A 24,335-nucleotide genomic window follows, 5' to 3' on the forward strand; every position below is an offset into this window, starting at 1 on the left:
CCTGCACCATTTGTGGTTTAGCTACAAGCGAGACATAGGTGGTTAGCTGTAAATGAACTCTGTGCTGGCCTACGAATTGTGGCCGACAGTTGAACTTGTGGTTTGGCCTCTTCCATTTCCTTGTTCTTTCCTAACTAATGCACACATTTTCTTCATGCCTCACTTTTATGTCCTACCTCACTTTTATGACATGCAGCATTTTTATGGATTCTTTGTATCTTTCTTTATGGCCTGCCTCAAAGTGGGGAAAGCTGTTAAAATTCACCCCTTTGGTCAGTGTTTCCTAAACTTGGCTGGCTGGGGGATTCTGGGAGTGGAACCCCACCCCTCTTAGAGCAGGCTGGCTGGGGAATTCTGGGAAATGAAACCCACCCCTCTTAAAGCAGGCTCGCTGGGGGATTCTGGAAGTCCACCCCTCTTAGAGCAGGCTGGCTGGGGAATTCTGGGAGTGGAAGCCCACCCCTCTTAAAGCAGGCTGGCTGGGGGATTCTGGGAGTGGAAGCCCACCCCTCTTAAAGGATGCTGGCTGGGGGATTCTGGGAGTGGAACCCCACCCCTCTTAGAGCAGGCTGGCTGGGGAATTCTGGGAAATGAAACCCACCCCTCTTAAAGCAGGCTCGCTGGGGGATTCTGGAAGTCCACCCCTCTTAGAGCAGGCTGGCTGGGGAATTCTGGGAGTGGAAGCCCACCCCTCTTAAAGGATGCTGGCTGGGGGATTCTGGGAGTGGAAGCCCACCCCTCTTAAAGGATGCTGGCTGGGGGATTCTGGAAGTCCACCCCTCTTAGAGCAGGCTGGCTGGGGGATTCTGGGAGTGGAAGTCCACCCCTCTTGAAGCAGGCTGGAGGAGGAGAAAGAGGACTGTGGGGTCTACGATGGTCTCTCTGAGCTTAGTTGTTTTCTGCAGACGTCTCATCACCCAACTGGGGAACATCATCAGTGCTAGAAGGGAGGAGGGGAGGATGGTTGTAGACCCAGATCTGCCCCTTGCAAAATGACACCCACAATAGGGGGTTCACCTGGACCCCACCCCCCCAGACCCTCCCTAGGTGAATCTGCAGCTGGGTCAAATCATACCCTACAAGGCGCTGGAGAGGGGAAGCCACAGGGAAGATGCAAAAAGTAATCTAATGGATCTACTAAATCCATTTGGCACTTACTGGCAGATTGCTTGAAGCCCTTGACCGAGTGGACGATCACGTGCAAAAAGCCGCACATTCCTAAAGGTTTGTCATCTGCGGAGGAGGAACCGGGGAGGGAAAAGAGAGAGCCATTTACGGGCCTTTATTTTTTGCCCCCCCAATTCTCATTTTATTTTCAAAGTTAAAAAAACAAAATACAGGCAATCTCCGACTTACAATGGTTCTTTTCGTGCAGGGGCCTTCCAACTTGGCCCTTTTAGGACTTGTGGAATTCTGGGAGTTGAAGTCCACAAGCAGGGGTCTTCCAACTTGGCCCTTTTAGGACTTGTGGACTTCAACTCCCAGAATTCCTCAGCCAGGCTGTTGGAAGGCCCCTGTTTTAGTGACTGTTCAAAGTCACAGCATCCCTGGAAAAGGTGAGTGACGACCGTTTTCCACACTTACAACCATTGCAGCATCCCCCTACTCAGGTGATTAAAAAAAATAGACAGCTCGGCAACTGTCTCCTATTTACGACGGTCGCCACGTCCTGGGGCTCAGGTGATTTCCCCTTTTGCGACCTTCTGACAAGCAAAGTCGATTGTGGAAGCCGGATTCGCCTAACAATGGCAACGATTTGTTTAAGTGCGGTGGCAAGCAAGGTCGTAAAATGGAGCAAAATTGACTTTAACAAATTAATTTAATTAATTAAAAGAGACTGGACCATCACCTGTCTGAGATGGTATAGGTCCTCCTGCTTGAGCAGGGGGCTGGACTAGAAGACCTCCAAGGTCCCTTCCAACTCCTATTCTATTCTGTTCTGTTCTGTTATTCTGTTCTGTTCTGTTCTATTCTGTTCTTCTGTTCTGTTCTGTTCTGTTCTATTCTATGTTCTATTCCAGCGTTTCCCAACCTTAGGAACTTGAAGATGCGTGGACTTCAACTCCCAGAATTCCCCAGCCAGCTATATTCTGGGAGTTGAAGTCCACGCATCTTCAAGTTCCTAAGGTTGGGAAACGCTGTTCTATTCTATTGTATTCTATTCTTCTGTTCTGTTATTCTATTCTATTCTATTCTATTCTATTCTATTCTATTCTATTCTATTCTATTCTATTCTATTCTATTCTATTCTATTCTATTCTATTCTATTCTATTCTATTCTATTCTATTCTATTCTATTCTATTCTACATTCTATTCTTATTCTGCATTCTATTCTATATTCCTATTCTATTCTATTCTTATTTTAATTCTATTCTATTCTACTCTACTCCTATTCTATTCTATATTTCTATTTTATTATAATTTTAATTCTATTCTATTCTATTCTATTCTATTCTATTCTATTCTATTCTATTCTATTCTATTCTATTGTATTCTATTCTATTCTTCTATATTCTGTATTCTATTCTATTCTATTCTATTCTATTCTATTCTATTCTTCTGTTTTGTCCTGTTCTGTTCTATTATTCTATTCTATTCGTCTCATTTAGCAACAGACATTTTGTGGTTGTAAGTCCAGGACAACCTGTATAGGCATTGCTGTATTTGCTGTAATATTTGCATTTAAAAAGAAAAAAGAAAAAAAAAAGTTGACATATAGTTAGTCCATGACTTAGAACTGTAGGAGTACCTCTACGGAAAAAAAAAATAGAAAAAGAAAAAACAAACTAACAACCATCGAACATCTTGTCTCTGTGTGTGTGTGTGCATGCGTGTGTATACACACACACACACACACACACACACACATGCAAATGGTGAATGGCTTTCATTTCATTTGCTCAACTGCAACCTATGCAATGCGCTAGGCGGGGAAACATCACACTAAAAAGTGAGATTCCCCGGATTGCACACAGCATCCTGTTAATTAAAGGGGCCGCGGTGCTTGCAAAGAGCAGAGAAGCCACTAATTTGGGGTCACGAGTAGGAAGGAGCCCCCACCGGGCTTTGTTCCCCACAGGCTGGTTTTTAGGAACCGTTTTTTGTGTTTTGTATTTTGCAGCGGAGTGCCCTGGGTGAATCACCAAGAAGGCTCCAGCAATCAGGTTAACGAGCTTAAAAAGTGCCTTAATTGGCCACCACTTTTCCCAAGCAACTTATGGCTTAACAACTCCAAGTATTAAGTAATGACTTAGGAAAACAAAAACAAAAAAAACCTGTTTCGTGGCCTCCCACGCTTCAAAAAATGAAAAAAAAAAATCTCATTTCCCCCCAACAGTTTGCAAAGCATCTCTTTGCAAGCATACCGCCACCTAGTGGTAGGAAAATGACAAATCTGAAAATTGGAGCTTAACAACGACAACAGTAATAATAATAGTAATAATAGTAAACCTCCCTTTGGTTCTCCATGACAGAGCCTCGCAGAGGCAGAACTTTTACTATACACATTAGAAAACTACAACGTGACGTGACTTTTCGACACGATCGCCATTCAAACTGAGGCACTTGTCCTAACAACAACAAGAGTTGGAAGGGACCTTGGAGGTCATCTAGTCCAACCCCCTGCTCAGGCAGGAAACCCTATACCATTTCGCACAAATGGCTGTCCAGTCTCTTCTTAAAAACTTCCAGTGTTGGACCATTCACAGCTTCTGGAGGCAGGTTGTTAATAATAATAATAATAATAATAATAATAATAATAATAATAATAATAATAATAATAATAATAATAATAATAATAATGTTGGAAGGGACATGGAGATCATCTAGTCCAACCCCCTGCTCAAGCAGGAAACACCATAGTATTTCAAGCAAATGGCTGGCCATTCTCTTCTTAAAAACCTCCAGTCTTGGAGCATTCACAGCTTCTGGAGGCGAGGAGTTCCACAGGTTAATTGTTCTAACTGTCAGGAAGTTTCTCCTTAGTTCTCTAGGTTGCTTATCTCCTTGATGAGTTTCCATCCGTTGCTTCTTGTCTGGTCTTCTGGTGCTTTGGAGAATAGCTTGACTCCCTCTTCTTTGGGGCAGCCCCTGAGATACTGGAATCCTGCTATCATGTCCCCCCTCGTCCTTCTCTTCGTTAAACTAGACATCCCCAATTCCAGCAACCCTTCCTTGTCTGTTTAAAAGTCCAGCCATCTAATCATCTTTGCTGCTCTTCTCTGCCCTCTTTCTAAATGACCGTGGAAGGCTGCAATCGGTCGCAAACGGAAGCCGGTTGCCGAACGCGCAACTTGCAATCATGTGACAAGAAGGGGCCAGGGGCCAAAGCGCACTCACCGTCCGTGTTGCTGGTCAGAGGGATGTTGTGCACCGTCCGCAACTTGAAACAGGATCCCATCAGATACTGCAGCTCCACAGAACTTAGCACAAAGGTCTGGAGGTCTAAGGGGGGGATTGCAAAGGTTTAGCAAAAGGCCAGGAACATGAAGAGTCTCCTGGCTGGGCGTGGGGAGCGGAGGAATGTGTATGTGTGTGTGTGTGGGGGGGCGTCATTATGGGAAGAGATTAGAAGGGCAGCAGCTTTGGGGAGACGAGGGCGCAAAAACGGCAGCACAAGTCACAAGGATGCAACAGAAGCTCTACGGAAGCATCCTCTGTCCGAAAAGGACCGGGGGGGGCGGAGTCAAAAGAGGAAGAAGCCTAGAATCCCTGCGTAGCCACAAGCAAACTCAGCCCGGCCCTCCTTGAATGCCGTGGAGCTTTATCGGACTCTGAGCAGGTGCTAGCACCAAGAGTTGAGCAAGATTAATGCCAGGCGGGAAGGTCCAATTAAACCCATTTCCTGTTAAAAGCCTCTGCGCAGGGTGTCTTCTCAACTAACCATTAGCACAGACATGTCAAACACAAGGCCCGGGGGCCGGATCCGGCCCGCAAAGTGGTTTCATGCAGCCCGCGAAGCCATCCTGGAAACAGTGAGGGAACGGCCCTCACTGCCTTGGCCCCGGCCCAGAGACCCTGAGATCTGTCCCACTCCTGCCCAGGCCCCCATAGGCACCCTTGATGCGAACGATGTAGAGCTGGCCACGCCCACCCAGCAGGCCATCCGCACTCTAGTCACGCCCACCCAGTAGGCCACACCCACCCTGGCCACACCCACCCGGCCCCCTGAGGGCAACCGCAATGCTGATGCGGCCCTCCATGAAATTGAGTTTGACACCCCTGCTAATGATTAGCACCTGTGTGGAGTTAGATAGGGAGGTTGGACTGCGTTCAGTTGTGGCTACGTGGAGATTCTAGGCTGGAGCCTTTCTTGACTCCGCCCCTGGATTCTGCCACTCCTTCCCCTACTTCTCATCTTGTTCGTCTCATCTTTTTCCCTTTTATGTTTTGGGCCTTCCTTTCCTTCCCTCCTCTTTTTCAGCCTTCTTTCTCTCCTTCCTTTCCTCCCTCCTTCCTTTTTTCAGCCTTCCTCCCCCCCTCCCTTCCTTTTTCTCCCTTCCTCCCTTCCTTCCCTCCCCCCTTTCCTTCCTTCCTTCCTTTTTCAGCCTTCTTTCTCCTTCCTTTCTCCTTTCTCCCTCCCTCCCTCCCTTCCTTCTTCCCTCCTTCCTTCCCTCCCCCTTCCTTCCCTTCCTTCCTTTTTCAGCCTTCTTTCTCCTTCCTCCCTTCTTCCTTCCTTCCCTCCCTCCCTCCCTCCCTCCCTCTTCCTTCCTTCCTTTTTCAGCCTTCTTTCTCCTCCCTCCCTTCTTCCTTCCTTCCCTCCCTCCTTCTTCAGCCTTCTTTCTCCTTCCTCCCTTTTTCTCTCCCTGCCTCCCTCCCTCCCTTCTTCCTTCCCTCCCTCCCTCCCTCCTTCCTTCCTTTTTCAGCCTTCTTTCTCCTCCCTCCCTTCTTCCTTCCTTCCCTCTCTCCCCCTTCCTTCCTTTTCAGCCTTTTCTCCTCCCTCCCTTCTTCCTTCCTTCCCTCCCTCCTTCTTCAGCCTTCTTTCTCCTTCCTCCCTTTTTCTCTCTCTGCCTCCCTCCCTCCCTCTTCCTGCCTTCCTTTTTCAGCCTCCTTTCTCCTCCCTCCCTCCCTTCTTCCTTCCTTCCCTCCCTCCCTCTTCCTTCCTTCCTTTTTCAGCCTTCTTTCTCCTCCCTCCCTCCCTTTTCCCTTCCTCCCTCGCTCCTTCCTTCCTTTTTCAGCCTCCTTTCTCCTCCCTCCCTCCCTCCCTTCTCCCTCCCTCCTTCCTTCCTTTTTCAGCCTCCTTTCTCCTCCCTCCCTCCCTCCCTTCTCCCTCCCTCCTTCCTTCCTTTTTCAGCCTTCTTTCTCCTCCCTCCCTCCCTTTTTCCCTTCCTCCCTCGCTCCTTCCTTCCTTTTTCAGCCTTCTTTCTCCTCCCTCCCTCCCTTTTCCCTTCCTCCCTCCCTCCTTCCTTCCTTTTTCAGCCTCCTTTCTCCTCCCTCCCTCCCTCCCTTCTCCCTCCCTCCCTCTTTTTCCCCTTCCCATTTCCTGTCCTCCTTCTCAGGCGCAAAGCACCAGGTCCACTTAAATGGATTCACTGCAACATAAGCTACACACATGATTTATTCTCAGCTAACAGCCAGCATCTGCTTAGTTTAGTTCAGGGTCAACGGCACTCAAGGAAGGCTGGACTTAGTCGGCTGGTGGCTATGTTCTAGGTTGACTCTCTTTTTGACTCACCACCCACAGCTTCTGCCATTCCTTCTTCCAGATCCCGTGACTCCAAGGTCAGCCTCGCCCACAGAAAAACGGGGGAAACAATATCCCTGAGGAAGCACGGGGACGCTCTTGAACCTCCTCAGGAAGCCCCTAGCAACCCAGGAGAAGTTCCACCCCGGGAACGTCTCGTTTCATAAGACCACCGGCTGAAAAAAACCAAGGTGGACTCAGGGGCTGGATTGACCACCTGAAGGCTTACCTTTCTTCTGCAGTCTCTGGATCGCCTCCCGCCACTCTGACCGCTCGTAGTCCGAGGACAGAAGGAAGAGGTAGCTCTAGGATGACCAGAGAGAGCAAGAAAAGGGGCTTTGTCAAAGGGGTGTGGCAATCCCCTAGGGAGAGTTGTGGGGTCCCAGGTGGTCTCTCTGAGCTGGGTGGCTTTCTTGCAGACGTTTCACGACCCAACTAGGTAACATCATCAGTGCTAGAAGGGAGGAGGAGGAAGAGGAGGAGGAGGGGGGGAGGAGGAGCAGGAGGAGGAGGAAGAGGAACACTATGGGGTCCTGGGTGGTCTCTGAGCTGGGTGGCTTTCCTGCAGACGTTTCACGACCCAACTAGGTAACATCATCAGTGCTGGAAGGGAGGGGGGTTTGCAGAGTGGAGGAGGAGGAGAAGGGGAAGAAGAGAAGAAGGATGGGAGGAGGGAGGGAGGGAGGGAGGGAGGAGGAAGAGGAAGGGAAGAGCAGGAGGAGGAGGAGGAAGAGAAGAAGGGAGGAGGAAAAGGAGAAGAAGGAGGAGCAGGAGGAGGAAGAGGAGGAGGAGAAGGGAAGAGGAGGAGGGCAGGAGGAGGAGGAAGGGAGAGGAGAAGGAGGAGCATGAGGAGGAAGAGAGGAGGAGAAGGGAAGAGGAAAAGAAGGGAAGAGGAGGGAAAAGGAGGGGAGGAGGAGGAAGAGGAGGAGAAGGAGGAGGAGCAGGAGGAGGAGAAAAAGAAGGGGAAGAGGAGAAGAAGGGCTGAAGGAGGAGGAGGGAGGGGGAGGAGGAGGAGGAGGAGGAGGAGGAGGAGGAGGAGGAGGAGGAGGAGGAGGAGAACTACTACGGGGTCTTTGGTGCCTCTCTGAGCTCGACTCTTTTCTTGCAGACCTTTCACGACCCAGCTAGATAACGTCATCAGTGCATAAAGGAAGCTCCTCTTAGAATTTCGGAGAAAGAAGCCACAGATTTGAGGAGGGGGTCTAGGGGCTGGAGGGCCCTTTTCCTCTGTCCAACATCCCGGAGACCCCTCTGCGGAAGGAGAGAACCAGTCCAGATGAACAAAGTAGGCAGAAGGCAGCTGAAACCTAAAGCCCCTCGCCAGCAACCAACGACAGCCAGATAAGCAAAGAGATTAACACTGGACCGACAACCAAGCAGTAAACCGTTATCCCAACCGAGGAAGGACCAGCTCAGACAAACCAACCAGTAAACAAGGAACCGCCAGGAAGGACAGACACCTGCCCACCCTGACAGGGCTGTACTAGAAACAAACCCCACATTCCCTTGCACCGACAACGTCACCTAGTTGGGTCGTGGAACATCTGTAACCAAACAACCAACCTCATGGAGCACCGCAGACTCCATTCCTCCCTCCTCTGTTGGATGCGCCTCCCTCCCAGGGCTGAGGATGTTCCCTAGCTGGGTACTGAAATGTCTGCAAGGAAACCACCCAGCTTGGAGAGCGCCAAGGACCCCACAGTCCTCCTCCTCCTCCCTTCAAACCCCCCCTCTCTTCTAGCACTGAGGATGTTCCCTAGCTGGGTCATGAAACGTCTGCAAGGAAACCACCCAGCTCAGAGAGCACCAAGGACCCCAAAGTCTATTTCCTCCTCCTCCTCCTGCCCTTCTACTCCTCTCCCCCTTTTTCTTCTCCTCCACTCCACACACACCCTTCCCTTCTAACTCTGATGATGTTCCCTAGCTGGGTCATGAAACGTCTGCAAGAAAACAACCAAGTTCCAAAAAACCCCACAGCCTCAAGTTGACTTTTGCAAATTGGTAAGCCCCAGAAAGTCTGAGGGGATCCATGGGAAATGCACTTTCTCCCAAGTAGCTGAAATTGTGCCTGTTCCAGATAACAACAACAACAACAACAACAGTAAAGTTGGAAGGGACCTTGGAGATCATCTAGTCCAACCCCCTGCTCAGGCAGGAAACCCTATACCATTTCGGACAATGGCTGTCCAGGCTCTTCTCAAAAACCTCCAGTGTTGGAGCATTCACAGCTTCTGGAGGCAGGTTGTTTAATAATAATAATAATAATAATAATAATAATAATAATAATAATAATAATAATAATAATAATAATAATAATAATGTTGGAAGGGACCTTAGAGGTCATCTAGTCCTACCCCCTGCTCAGGCAGGAAACCCTATCCCATTTCAGACAAATGGCTGTCCAGTCTCTTCTTAAAAACCTCCAGTGATGGAGCATTCACCACCTCTGGAGGCAGGTTGTTCCACTGGTTAATTGTTCTCACTGTCAGGAAGTTTCTCCTTAATTCCAGGTTGCTTCTCTCCTGGATGAGTTTTCATCCGTTGCTTCTAGTCACCCCTTCTCATCCCCACTTCCTACCTTGCCATTGCGGTTGTGGATGCGCAAGGGGATGGAGGGCGAGTTGAGCAGCAGCCAAAACTCGTTGTCGAACATTTTCTTCTTGAGGCGCTCCATGGCTCGGCTCTGGCCTTTATTCGCCTTCTGTGGAGGAAGAAGAGGAGGACTTAGGACAGCTGAACCCAACCTCCCAGCTGGACCCTTGGCCAAAAGGTCTCAGCCCCACATCCTGAGGCTCCCTCCTCCATATCTGCACAGAGAGGACCTTGGAGAAGGTATATGCAGCTGAACCCCACCACTTAAGCAGTGGTGGGGTTCAGCCGGTTTGTACCGGTTCATTAGAACCGGTAGCTAAATTTTGCTGAGTTCGGAGAACCGGCTGAATGAACACCGCTTCCGGAAGTCCATTCTAGGCCTGGGAGGGTCCTAGAACGGCCCGACAGAAGTGCATGGATGCCACTTCCGGAAGTCCGTTCTCAGCCTCGGAGACAAGGAGGTGACCTCCCAGGCCTAGAACGGCCCACCAGAAATGCATAGATACCACTTCCATAAGTCTGTTCTGGGCCTGGGAGGCCTGGAGGAGGCCACCCAGGCCTAGAACGGCCCGCCAGAAGTGCATGGATGCCACTTCCATAAGTCCCTTCTGGGCCTCGGAGGTCCGGAGGAGGCCTCTCAGGCCTAGAACGGCCCGCCAGAAGTGCATGGATGCCACTTCCGGAAGTTCGCTCTGGGCCTAGGAGGCCTGGAGGTGGCCACCCAGGCCTAGAACGGCCTGCCAGAAGTGCATGGATGCCACTTCCATAAGTCCCTTCTGGGCCTCGGAGGTCCGGAGGAGGCCTCTCAGGCCTAGAACAGCCACCAGTAGTGCATGGATGCCACTTCCGGAAGTTTGCTCTGGGCCTGGGAGGCCTGGAGGAGGCCACCCAGGCCTAGAACAGCCCACCAGAAGTGCATGGATGCCACTTCCAGAAGTTCGTTCTGGGCCTGGGTGGCCTGGAGGAGGCAACCCAGGCCTAGAACGGCCCACCAGAAGTGCATGGATGCCATTCCGGAAGTCCGTTCTCGGCCTCGGAGACAAGGAGGTGACCTCCCAGGGCTAGAACGGCCCACCAGAAATGCATAGATACCACTTCCATAAGTCTGTTCTGGGCCTCAGACGCCTGGAGGAGGCCACCCAGGCCTAGAACGGCCCGCCAGAAGTACATGGATGCCACTTCCATAGGTCCCTTCTGGGCCTCAGAGGTCCGGAGGAGGCCTCTCAGGCCTAGAACAGCCACCAGTAGTGCATGGATGCCACTTCCGGAAGTTTGCTCTGGGCCTGGGAGGCCTGGAGGAGGCCACCCAGGCCTAGAACAGCCCACCAGAAGTGCATGGATGCCACTTCCAGAAGTTCATTCTGGGCCTGGGTGGCCTGGAGGAGGCAACCCAGGCCTAGAACGGCCCACCAGAAGTGCATGGATGCCACTTCCGGAAGTTTGCTCTGGGCCTGGGAGGCCTGGAGGAGGCCACCCAGGCCTAGAACGGCTGCCAGAAGTGCATGGATGCCACTTCCGCAAGTTCGTTCTAGGCCTGCATCCAATAAGAGAACCGGTTGTTCAGGTATTTGAATCCCACCACTGCCCTTAAGGAAACGTGAACTGTGCCCGAGAAAGAAACTCAGGGTGGTCCTTTCTTGATTCTCTAATGTATCAAAGAGAGTAAAATGAGGAAATACTGTCAAACTTTCAAGATTCTGCTTATTCTTCTATCAAGTAAGCTGAGTCCTAGTGCAGTCCTCAACTGGCAACTATTCGCTTAGTGACCATTCAAAGTTACAACGGCACCCAAAAAAAGTAACTTATGGCTGTTCTTCACATTCAACCACCGTTGCAGCATCCTTGTGGTCACGTCATCAGAATTCAGGCGCTTGGCAACTGACTCATACTTACGACGGCCAGGGTGTAATTCCCTTTTGTGACCTTCCGACAAATAGTCAACGGGGGAGGCCACATTCGTTTCCCGACCGTGTTTCTAATAAGAACTGCAGCGATTTGCTCAAACACGGTGTCAGGAAAGGTCGTAAAATGGAGCGAAAGTCACTTAACATCTGTCGCGCTTAAATTTTAGGCTCAATTGTGGTCATAAGCTGAGGACTACACTTATTCAGTGGGTGTTTTTCCCAGTAGTTGAAGGGGGGCGGTTATTTTGTGACCTGATCTCCCTTGAAGGACTGACACACACACACACACACTCACACACACACACACACACACACACACACACACACACACACACACACACAGACTTTAACCCACAACAACCTCTTGGAATCCGATTCTCCCACAAACTAATGCCAGCAGCTGTTCTTAAGGGAAACACGCAGTCGGTCGTTAAGCGAATCCACCAACCTCCTTCAGCACTTCGCTCTTCATGGAGGAGATCTTGATTTTCATGTCTTCCAGGTCGTGGTCAGGCATGGCCTGGACGTGTGGACACAGGTCGGACTCTTCCAGGGATGGGAAGACCAGCTCGGCCAACGGAATGTACCACTTGCACTCATACTGCTGGTGTTTTCTGTGGAGGGAAGGCCAAGCTTAGCCTGAACTGGCTCCGGAACAGTCTGGCCCAGCCCAAAAACAACATAGTAGGACAATCCAGCCAATAGGTCGTGGATGGGAGGCCACCAGGAGATCCCAGAGAGCTCACTTCCATATTGTGGGCCAAGAAAAATCCAAGGACCCACCAAGACTCAGCCTGCACTTATCTTTTATCCAAACCATATGGACAGGGAAATCCTTTTTTATATGCCTGACTATTAATTCTATCCTATCCCATCCCATCCCATCCCATTCTATTCCATTCCATTTTTTATTCTATTCTAATATTATTCTATTCCATTCCATTTAATATTTTCTATTCTATTCTAATATTAGGCTTCGTCTCAATCCCGCCAAGACTGAGTGGCTGTGCATATCGGCATCTCGGGTTAACCAACTTATTCCACCTCTAACGATGGGGGGTGAGGTGTTACCCCCCGTTGATAGGGCTCGCAACCTGGGCGTCCTCCTGGACTCACGGCTCAATTTTGAAGACCACATAGGAGCCGTGACCAGGGGGGCTTTTGCACAGGTTCGCCTGGTGCGCCAGTTGCGTCCCTATCTGGACCGAGACGCCCTACGCACAGTTACTCATGCGCTTGTTACCTCCCGTTTGGACTACTGTAACGCTCTCTACATGGGGCTGCCCTTGAAGACCACTCGGAGGCTTCAACTGGTGCAGAATGCGGCCGCGCGAGTTGTAATGGGGGTCTCCCGATACTCCCATGTAACACCTCTACTCTGCGAGCTGCATTGGCTTCCGGTTGCCCTCCGGGTGAAATTCAAGGTGCTGGTTATCACCTATAAAGCCCTACATGGCCTGGGTCCGGGCTATTTGAGGGAACACCTGCTGCCGGCATCAAACGCCCTTCGCCCAGTGCGCTCCCACAGGGAGGGTCTGCTCAGGGTGCCGCCGGTGAGAGATTGCCGGCGGGTGACACCCAGGGATAGGGCCTTCTCAGTGGGAGCGCCTGCCCTCTGGAACCAGCTGCCGGTGGAGCTGAGGACTGCCCCCGACCTCCGATCATTCCGCCGGGGCCTGAAGACCTGGCTCTTTGAGCTCTCAGGCCCAGGCTGAGGAGAAATTTTTAACTGGGGTTTTAAGTATACAGGGTCAATTTAATATTTTTTAATTTGGTTTTTTAACTTTTGTATGGTGGATTTTTTAATTCCCTGTAAACCGCCCTGAGTCCTCAGGGAATAGGGCGGTATATAAATGTAACTAAATAAATAAATAAATAAATAAATTATTCTTTTCTATTTTCTATTTTGTTCTGTTCCATTCCACTACATTCCTTTCCATTTTCCATTTTCCATTTTATTCTATCCTATCCTGTCCTATCCTATCCTATCCTATCCTATCCTATTCTATTCTATGTAAAGGTAAAGGTTCCCCTGCACATGCGTGCTAGTCGTTTCCAACTCTAGGGGCCGGTGCTCATCTCTGTTTCAAAGCCGAAGAGCCAGCGCTTGTCCGAGGACGTCTCCGTGGTCATGTGGCCGGCATGACTAAACGCCAAAGGCACACGGAACGCTGTTCCCTTCCCACCGGAGTGGTCCCTATTTTTCTACTTGCATTTTGACGTGCTTTCGAACTGCTAGGTTGGCAGAAGCTGGGACCAGTAACAGGCGCTCACTCTGTTACACGGCACTCGGGATTCGACCCGCCAAACTGCCGACCTCCTGATCGACAAGCTCAGCGTCCTAACCCACTGAGCCACCGCGTCCCTTATTCCATTCCATTCCATTCCATTCCATTCCATTCCATTCCATTCCATTATATTATTCTATTCTATTCTATTCTATTCTATTCTATTCTATTCTATTCTATTCTATTCTATTCTATTCTATTCTATTCTATTCTATTCTATTCTATTCTATTCTATTCTATTCTATTCTATTCTATTCTATTCTATTCTCTAATCCAGTATTTTCCAATTGGGCCACTTTAAGACATGTGGAATTCCAAGAATTCCCCAGCCAGTCTCAAAAGCGGCCACAGTTATGAAATTCTGCTTTAATCATTTCCCCGCAGGGTCTCTTCTCCCCACGGCTTCTCTGCAGCCCTCCCTCTTCCCCCAATCCTCACCCGACGCCCGTCTTCTTCAACTTGGCGCAGAGCAAGACGTCCGTAAAGAGGAAGACGTGGCGCAGCTTGCGAGACCCCTCCGCCACCTCAACCAGGAAGCCATCCTTGACCAGTTGGCGGGTCTGCAAAAGAGGAAGAACGCTTTAAAAAAACAAACAAACCCACAACCCCATAACTCCAGAAAGGCACCGTGGCTTTTCCTATAGGACAGGATAGGGCCCGCTCCGAACGGCATGCTCGGAGGCTAACTGGGAAACTGGGGACATCTGAACGCCAAGGACGGCCTGGGAAATCAGGGCTTAATTCTAGGTTGAATCACCGATTCTTACCTCGCAGCAACGGAGAGGTTGCTGCAGGCATCAAATTCATTTCCTAAATCCGTCAATCAAATTTATATAGCCCTCCATTTTGTTTCAAAGCAACTCTGAGCAGCGTACAACAATCAAATAGAACCCCAATGTTAAAAAAAAAGTACAAACCATTCGTTGTAAAAAAAACACATGATTTTTTACTTTCATTGCATTGTCATTTGGTGGGGTTAGGGATATCTATTTCTGATTATTTTAATTATGTATCTATCTATCTATCTATCTATCTATCTATCTATGATCTATTTATTTGTCTATTTATTACAGTCTGTCTATCTATTTATTGCAGTCAGTCTTCTGTCTATCTCTCTGTCTATTTGTCTATCTATCTATTAGTCTACCTACCTACCTACCCACCCACCCACCCACCTACCTATCTATCCATCCATCCATCCATCCATCCATCCATCCATCCATCCCAGTCAGTTTGTCTGTCTGTCTGTCTGTCTGTCTGTCTGTCTATCTCTATCTATCTATCTATCTATCTATCTATCTATCTATCTATCTATCTATCTATCTATCATCTCTATTAGTCTGTATCTATCTATCTATCTATCTATCTATCTATCTATCTATCTATCTATCTATCTATCTATCTATCTACAAAATTTATAGGCTGTCCATCTTACCTCAAAGTAACTTTGATTTATTTCTGATGATTTTAATAATCTATGCTTTAAAATCATCAGAAATAAATCAAAGTTACTTTGAGGTAAGATGGACAGCCTATAAATTTTATAGATAGATAGATGATAGATAGATAGATAGATAGATAGATAGATAGATAGATATAAATATAGATATATCTATATGTCTATATCTATATCTATATCTATATCTATATCTATATCTATCTATCTATCTATCTATCTATCTATCTATCTATCTATCTATCTTTAAAATTATCAGAAATAATTCAGTATATAAAGTTACCTTGAAGTAAAATGGGCGGCTAGTAAATTTTATACTTTTTTAATATAAAAATATATACATTTTATATAAAATGTAGATAGACAAATAGAATGATAAATAGATACAATATAGATATGATATATAGATATATACAAATTTTACAGGCTGCCCATCTTACCTCACGGTAACTGACGGTATAAGCTGCCCAGAGTCGCTTCAAAATGAGACGGATGGCAAACAAATTTAATGAACAAATGAACCACAAATCAATAATCGTTATTAAAAACAATTTTTAAAACATTACAAATGTTCACACACGGCCTTAGAACCCTACAACAGCCGTGCCGACTCCCTCCCTCCCGAGGCACTGCACTCATCCTGATCGCGTGAATGGGTTTGTTAACTCTGATAGAGCCTCCAGTCACAGGGGCAGTGTATCTTGGAATCCTGGCAACCTCCACCTAGAGAGGAATCTGCTTTGGAAAGAATTCATGGCTGACTATTGGTTGGGAACCCATTCTGGTGGAGAGAGAGAGAGAGAGAGAGAGAGAGAGTGTCTATCTTTTTTTTTTAGGAACCCCCAAATGCCTCACGCCTGATATCACACCCAACGGCCCACTTGCCTCTCCTTTCGGGGTAGTGACGGCCGTTCTGCGAGGATCGATGTCCTCATTGATGCTGGAGAGGAAATTCTGGGAAATCCGAAGGGCGTCCTGCAGAAGTGGGTAATCGGGGTGGTCGGCCGGCGTGTGCTTCAGCAGATCCTGGAGACACCCCCCCCAAAAAAGCATTTTTTTAAAAAAATCATCACATCATAACAGAGTTGGAAGGTGACATTGTAGGTCATCTAGTCTGACCCCCTCCGCCTGCCCAAGCAGCAGACCCTACTACACCATTCCTGACAGACATGGTCAGATCCTGGATGCCAAAGCCAGCTTCCCCATTACACAGGCAGTCCTCGACTTTCAACGGTTCATTTAGTGGCCGTTCAGTGTCACGACGGCCTTGAGAAAAAGTGGCTTATGACCGCTTTCCACACTTACGACCGTTGCCACGGTCAAAATTCAGACACGTGGCAACTGACTCACATTTGTGACGGTTGTAGCATCCCCTTTTGTGACCTTCTGACAGTAAGTCGGTAAAGTCAAGTCAATGAAGGAGGCCAGATTTGCTTAACATATATGTGATTCATTTAACAACTGCACGGATTCACTTAATGACTGCAACAGAAAAAAAAAGTCACAAAATCAGGGCCAGTCACATGATGACTCTTTAGGCCAGGGGTAGGCAACCTTGGCTCATGGACTTCAACTCCCACAATTCCTGAGCCGGCATGGCTCAGCATGGAAACCTCTCCATTTCCCCTCAGCATGGCTGGCTCAGGAATTCTGGGAGTTGAAGTCCACAAGTCATGAAGGAGCCATAGTTCCCCCATGATGGCTCAGTAATTCTGGGAATTGAAGTCCACCAGTCATAAAAGACCCAAGGTTACTTACCCCTGCCTTAGGCTTAGCCATGCAAGTTCCCGCCCAATGGCGGTCGTAAGTTGAGAAGGACCATAAGCTTATTATAAAAGATCCTCAGAGCCTTCCACATTTGAAGACCGCAACACACTGATTGTCGTCTTTATAAATTAGTCTATAAAAAGGAGTGCCCCATTTTCACAAGGAGCCCCCAGGAAACTTAGGTATCCCCCAGCTGATCTAGCAGGAGCCCATCTCCCAGAATTCTCTGCGGCTGGTTTGGCCGGGCATTCCGGGATTCCCAGACTGCAAAACACTGGAGAACCTTTAGTTGCAAAATGGCTGCCTGGGGTCACCAGCCCAGTGCCATCTCTCCATCTGCAAAATTGGGGCAACAAAACACCCGCACTTTTTCAAGGATTAGAAATAGAATAGAATAGAATAGAATAGAATAGAATAGAATAGAATAGAATAGAATAGAATAGAATAGAATAGAATAGAATAGAATAGAATTATGGGATGGAATAGAATCAAATTATGGGATAGAATAGAATAGAATAGAATAGAATAGAATAGAATAGAATAGAATACGAATAGAAAAGGAGCAGAGTAGAATAGAATAGAATTAAAATAAGAATAGAATAAATAGAAGAATAGAACAATGAATAGAATATAGAACACAGTAGAATATAGAATAGAATAGAATATAGAATAGAATAGAAAATAGAATAATGAATCGCATATAGAACAGAATAGAATATAGAATAGAATAGAATATAGAATAGAATAGATTAGAATAATGAATAGAATAGAATATAGGTAAAGGTAAAGGTAAAGGTTCCCCCGCACAAGCATGCTAGTCGTTTCCGACTCTAGGGGCCGGTGCTCATCTCCGTTTCAAAGCCGAAGAGCCAGCGCTTGTCCGAGGACGTCTCCGTGGTCATGTGGCCAGCATGACTAGACGCCAAAGGTGCCACGGAACGCTGTTACCTTCCCACCGTAGTGGTCCCTATTTTTCTACTTGCATTTTTACGTGCTTTCGAACTGCTAGGTTGGCAGAAGCTGGGACGAGTAACAGGCGCTCACTGTTACGCGGCACTCGGGATTCAACCCGCCAAACTGCCGACCTTCTGATCGACAAGCTCAGCGTCCTAACCCACTGAGCCAAAGCGTCCCTTAAAATAGAATATAGAATAGAATAGATTAGAATAGAATGGAAAATGGAAAATGGAAAATAGAAAATAGAAAATAGAAAATAGAAAATAGAAAATAGAAAATAGAATAGAATAGAATAGAATAGAATAGAATAGAATAGAATAGAATAGAATAGAATAGAATAGAATAGAATAGAATAGAATAGAATAGAATTATGGGATGGAATAGAATCAAATTATGGGATAGAATAGAATAGAATAGAATAGAATAGAATAGAATAGAATAGAATAGAATAGAATAGAATAGAATAGAATAGAAAAGGAGCAGAGTAGAATAGAATAGAATTAAAATAAGAATAGAATAAATAGAATAGAAGAATAGAACAATGAATAGAATATAGAACACAGTAGAATATAGAATAGAATAGAATATAGAATAGAATAGAAAATAGAATAATGAATCGCATATAGAACAGAATAGAATATAGAACAGAATAGAATATAGAATAGAATAGATTAGAATAATGAATAGAATAGAATATAGGTAAAGGTAAAGGTAAAGGTTCCCCCGCACAAGCATGCTAGTCGTTTCCGACTCTAGGGGCCGGTGCTCATCTCCGTTTCAAAGCCGAAGAGCCAGCGCTTGTCCGAGGACGTCTCCGTGGTCATGTGGCCAGCATGACTGGACGCCAAAGGTGCCACGGAACGCTGTTACCTTCCCACCGTAGTGGTCCCTATTTTTCTACTTGCATTTGTACGTGCTTTCGAACTGCTAGGTTGGCAGAAGCTGGGACGAGTAACAGGCGCTCACTGTTACGCGGCACTCGGGATTCGACCCGCCAAACTGCCGACCTTCTGATCGACAAGCTCAGCGTCCTAACCCACTGAGCAAAGCGTCCCTTAAAATAGAATATAGAATAGAATAGATTAGAATAGAATAGAAAATGGAAAATGGAAAATAGAAAATAGAAAATAGAAAATAGAAAATAGAATAGAATAGAATAGAATAGAATAGAATAGAATAGAATAGAATAGAATAGAATAGAATAGAATAGAATAGAATAGAATAGAATAGAATAGAATAGAATAGTTGGAAGGGACTTTGGAGGTCATCTAGTCCAACCCCCTGCTCAGGCAGGAGACCCTGACCTAAGCTTTCTTTCCTTCACGACCACCCCAAATTCCCTGTGGGGTTTTACTCACTTGTAACACATTGGTGCTTCGAGCAACTCGATTTATAGGCTTATACAGCAACGCTATAAATGAAGAAAAGAGGGGGGGAAATGATTGTGAGAATAAGGAATGTGTCAGGAGGAGGAATAAAGAAATAAATCTTTTTCAACAGCTCTGTTGCTAATAAATTTAGATTCATGCTCCTTTGTAGCAACACCCCCTCCCTCTCTTCAACTACATCAAAAATGGTAAATCGATAGTCCTCAACTTTATAACCAGAATTGCAGGGGTCTTTCAACTTGGCTCTTTTATGACTTGTGGACCAACTCAGCATGCCTAGCTGAGGAATTCTGGGAGTTGAAGTCCACAGGTCATAAAAGGGCCAAGTTGGAAGACCCCGGCTTGTGGACTTCAACTCCCAGAATTCCTCAGCCAGGCATGCTGGCTGAGGAATTCTGGGAGTTGAAGTCCACAGGTCATAAAAGGGCCAAGTTGGAAGACCCCGGCTTGTGGACTTCAACTCCCAGAATCCCTCAGCCAGGCACGCTAGCTGAGGAATTCTGGGAGTTGAAGTCCACAGGTCATAAAAGGGCCAAGTTGGAAGACCCCGGCTTGTGGACTTCAACTCCCAGAATTCCTCAGCCAGGCACGCTGGCTGAGGAATTCTGGGAGTTGAAGTCCACAGGTCATAAAAGGGCCAAGTTGGAAGACCCCAGCTTGTGGACTTCAACTCCCAGAATTCCTCAGCCAGGCACGCTGGCTGAGGAATTCTGGGAGTTGAAGTTCACAAGTCATAAAAGGGCCAAGTTTGAAGAGCCCTGCAGAATTGGGACTAGAATTTCCATCGCTACGCAAGGCGCTTGAGTAAGTCAGTCGCACCCGATTTTTTGATGGTTATTTTTTTTTGCTAGGTTGTTAAGTGAGTCATTGCAGTCCTTAAGTGAATCGCAGTCACTAAGCAAATTTGGCTTCCCCCATTGACTTTGCTTAACAGAGGCTAGCTGGGAAGGTTATAAAAGGGGATCATGTGACCTTAGCATGCTGCAACCGTCCTAAGTCCACGCCAGTTTCCAATTGCCCAAATCATTCACGGCCAGAGGATGAACCAGTTGTAAGTGTGAGGACTGGTCACAGAGCGAGTCACATTTTCCAGCACTGTCATAATTTCAAACGGTAGCTAAATGAATGGCCGTTAAGTTGAGGACTGCCTATATTGTTTCAATGCACAAATAAACCACGTCCATTTCCTCCCCCCCAAAAAAACAAATAAGGTGCAAAACATTAACAACAACAACAAAATCACACTTTTCCGGCTCATTTTTTCTGCGCCTGGAGCGGTTTTATTGATTGCATTTTTAATTAATCAATGATCAATAATTTAATGCATCACACCCTCACGTCCACTTTCTGCTCTTCCAAATTTTTGATAGAAAACCATCGATATCCCTAACAGGAAAAAGTTACAGGTAATCCTTGACTTACGATGATTCATTTAGTGACCATTCAAAGTCACAACGGTGTTGAAAAAAGGGACTTATGACCGTTTTTCACACTTACGACCGTTGCAGCCTCCCCTGTGGTCACGTGGTCAAAATCCAGGCAAGCTTGGCAACCGACGTGATCCCCTTTTGTGACCTCTTTAGGACGAGCAAAGTCCAGATTCACTTAGCGACCAGGTTACTAATTTATCAACTGCGGTGACTTGCTTAACAACCAGAAAGGTCGTCCCATGGGGCAAAACCCACTTAACCATTGTTTTCCCCACTTAACGATGTAAATTTGGGTTCCGTCGCGGTCGTAAGTCAAGATACCCATTTACTGAGCTTTGCGCCCAGCTCCTCCAAAAGTTGTGCTTATACAACGAAATTGCTTCTCGGCCGTTCCTCCTTTATTTTCGTGAAACCAATCGCGTTGTGTTCTCTGCTGAAACATTTAACACAAAAACACACACACCGTGGGAATGTGGTGTTTTTGTTTTTTTTTTGTTTTTTTTTTTTTGCTAATGGCAGATTAGATGGTTGGCTGCATTCTGACTGTGCGGCCAGATTGCCATTCGATCTGTGGGCAAAGCCGGGTGGGATTTTAAATAAAACGGCAACTCTATCCGCATGAAAGGGGACGACATTCCTTTTTTTATTTTTATTTCTCCTTACGTCATTCCTGGAGTTGAACTCACTTTTGCTGGGGGAGAGGAAGAAAATGTTTAGTACTTTTAGTTCAGTGTGGGTATGAAACGGAGCGAAAACTGGGGGGGGGGATTCCCCCTCTGCTTTTCTTCAAAAAAATACCTCTTCCAGGAGATGTTGAGATAAGGGGAATTTTGGTTATTTGGAAATCAGTTGAAAATAAAGATTTTATCTGTTCAATATTTAAAAATTAGACTTAAAAGGGAAAAGAAAATTAATTATTACGAATAGGTTTGATTTATTGATTAACCCAGGCAATATATATATATATATATATCTACAATATCCATTATATATATAATGGTTTTGATTTATTAAAGGGGGATATTGTAGATGGTTTAATATGGGAAATAGATAACTCTTAGGAAATAGAACAAGATTACATTCAAATAGATAAAATGTGTATTTTAGATATTATAGTTTGTTATGAAGTGAGACAAGGGGAATCTTGGTTGCCCAAAGTCTGAAAATTATAAACATCAAAGGTTAAATTGGAATATTGAGGAGAAAGTAAAAACTGAGTAAAAATTAATAACAGGATATGGTTTGTTCATGAAGATGGAATGTAATTAAGATATGTATGTGAAAAATTTATTGATAAATGTAATAGTGATATTTTTATTGAGTTGATATAATTAGAAATGCACTAGCTTGAATACGAGACAGTAAATGTTAAGGGAAAAAGAGAAGAAATATTTGATGTTGTAATTTGAGAATTGTACTAAAGATTTTGTTATCGAATTTTTGATTAACCCAATCACCACGTTGCTTTTTAAACACTCAAATGTAAAATTGGAAAATTAATAAAATATTATTTTTTTAAAAAAATTCCTCTTCCCAAAAGGAAATTTTAAAAATCATCGCACACCAGAATTCTTACTGAGGTTGTAAGAGGCAGTCCTCCACTTATGACGGCTCATTTAGTGACCATTCAAAGTTACAACGGCACTGGAAAGGTGACATCTGACCATTTTTCACTCTTACGACCGTCGCCGTATTCCCCCGTGGTCACGTGATTTACATTCGGACGCTTGGCAACTGATTCACATTTCTGACGGCCGTGGAGTCCTGGGGGGGGGGGGATGTCACCTGATCCCCTTTTGTCCCTTCTAACAAGCAAAGTCCATGGAGCAAGCCGGATTCACTTAACAGTCATATGACTCTCTTAACAACGGCATTGATTCCCTTAACGACGACGGCAAGAAAGGTCGTAAAATGGGACAAAAACTCACTTAACAACTTTCTCGTTTAGCAACAGAAATTTTGGGCTCAATTGTCGTCCTAAGTCAAGGACTTCCTGTACTATGACAGTCGCAGCATCCCCGGGCTCACGTGATCCCCTTTTGCGACCTTCTGACAAGCAAAGTCCACGGGGGAAGCTGGATTCGCTTAACGACCCTGTTACTCACTTAACAGCTGCAGCAATTCACTTAACAACTGTGGCAGGAAATGTCGTAAAACGGGGCAAAATTCACTTAATGACTGTCTTGCTTAGTGACAGAAATTGTGGTCGTAAGTTGAGGACTACTTGTCCTCAAGAATTCTAGGAATTGAAGTCCACAAGTCTTAAACTGACCACAGTTGGACATCTCTGGTTTACGCCAAAAACATTTTGCACACCCAGCTGGTTTCTGACTTCTGCTGGGGACAACTTCTCCTTTAACACCCAGCCTCTCTTCACAATTAAGCCCACAAATAAAGAGGGGAAAAATTCTTTCTTAAATTTATATACTGACACTTTCTCGCCATCGGGAAAGATTCTGCATTTTTCAGGACAAAAGTCAGGGACCTGAAATGGGCTAAACTAGGAAATCCAGCCACCAGGAGCAGACAACGCTAGCTACTACCCAGTGCATGGTGCGTGTCCGTCTCCCCCCTCCAAGAACGGAGCCCCCATTAAAACATGCTTTAAGAGGGGTGGAATTCCACTCCCAGAATTCCCCAGCCAGCCTGCTTTAAGAGGGGTGGGCTTCCACTCCCAGAATCCCCCAGCCAGCCTGCTTTAAGAGGAGTGGACTTCAATTCCCAGAATTCCCCAGCCAGAATGCATTAAGAGGGGCAGGCTTTCACTCCCAGAATCCCCCAGCCAGTCTTCTTTAAGAGGGGTGGGCTTCCACTCCCAGACTTCCCCAGCCAGCGTGCTTTAAGAGGGGAGGACTTCCACTCCCAGAATCCCCCAGCCAGCGTGCTTTAAGAGGGGTGGACTTCCACTCCCAGAATCCCCCAGCCAGCCTGCTTTAAGAGGGGTGGGCTTCCACTCCCAGAATTACCTAGCCAGCATGCTTTAAGAGGGGTGGGCTTCCACTCCCAGAATCCCCCAGCCACCCTGCTTTAAGAGGGGCGGACTTCCACTCCCAGAATTCCTTTGCAAGCATCTCGCCAACCTGGAGCTGAGACCCCACCCCCACCCCCGCCATTCCCATAGGAGAAATGGAAGGAAAAGGTTGCTACCCAGTCTGCGGGCCCCCAAATTCCAGCCCTCGACTGGGGGGGGGACGGGTGAGGAATGGTTTCTGGCAGTGGAAGCCGGGTGAGCTAAACCAGGGAAGCCCCCTCCTCAAATCCCATAACTGTTTTCAAACAGAGCGGCTTGTAGCCCTTAAAAACAGGAGCCAAGAAGACCCCCCCCACACACACACACACCTCCTTCTCCCATGTCCTCAGAGTTAGGAGTCCCCAACCTCGAAGGAGACAAAGGGGGGGGCGCATGAATCCCGCCCCCTCCCCAATTCACTCAACGGATCCAAATGGAGCAAAATAAAGGAGAAACAGGGGACACACCCCCTTTTTCTCCATCCAGGTAATTGCTGGGGAGAGAGACCCTCGGACCACCTCCCCCCACCCCCGTTCACCAGCCGCTGGCCGAGCTCCCCACCTTTTCACACCCACCCAAATATTGCTTAGGAAAGCCCCCCTCCCCACCAAGACCAGACCAGCCTTGAAATTTTGAGGAACAAAGAAAAACCGCTGAGCAAGGTGAGAAGGAGACAAGAAAAAAAAAGACCCTTCCTCATTTTTCCTCCCCCAACCCCCGCCGCCCCATTTCCTGACATGACAAAGACAAAGCCAGCAGTCCTGGCAAAGGCAAGCCCCCTCGGAGGGATGCGCTCCTGCTAAGAAGACCCCTCCCCACACACACACACACACACACTCCCCCTGCCTAGCTCTTAGGGG

General features: G+C 46.8%; 1 protein-coding gene across 1 annotated transcript in view; it reads right to left on the reverse strand.

Annotated features, from left to right (window-relative positions):
• LOC310650864 (active breakpoint cluster region-related protein-like) overlaps positions 1–24,335 on the reverse strand; it is a gene marked incomplete at its 5' end in the record, with an annotated part of 58,529 nt that overhangs the window by 11,619 nt on the left and 22,575 nt on the right. The window contains 8 exons of the mRNA XM_083379662.1: positions 1,159–1,233; positions 4,340–4,444; positions 6,913–6,988; positions 9,262–9,384; positions 11,628–11,793; positions 13,906–14,027; positions 15,809–15,949; positions 19,006–19,058. Coding sequence (XP_083235788.1) covers positions 1,159–1,233; positions 4,340–4,444; positions 6,913–6,988; positions 9,262–9,384; positions 11,628–11,793; positions 13,906–14,027; positions 15,809–15,949; positions 19,006–19,058 — 861 coding nt within the window. The remainder of the gene's footprint in view (positions 1–1,158; positions 1,234–4,339; positions 4,445–6,912; positions 6,989–9,261; positions 9,385–11,627; positions 11,794–13,905; positions 14,028–15,808; positions 15,950–19,005; positions 19,059–24,335) is intronic.

The sequence above is a fragment of the Vipera ursinii genome (genome assembly GCF_947247035.1).
Source record: "Vipera ursinii genome assembly, chromosome: 1".
Taxonomy (NCBI): Eukaryota; Metazoa; Chordata; class Lepidosauria; order Squamata; family Viperidae; genus Vipera; species Vipera ursinii.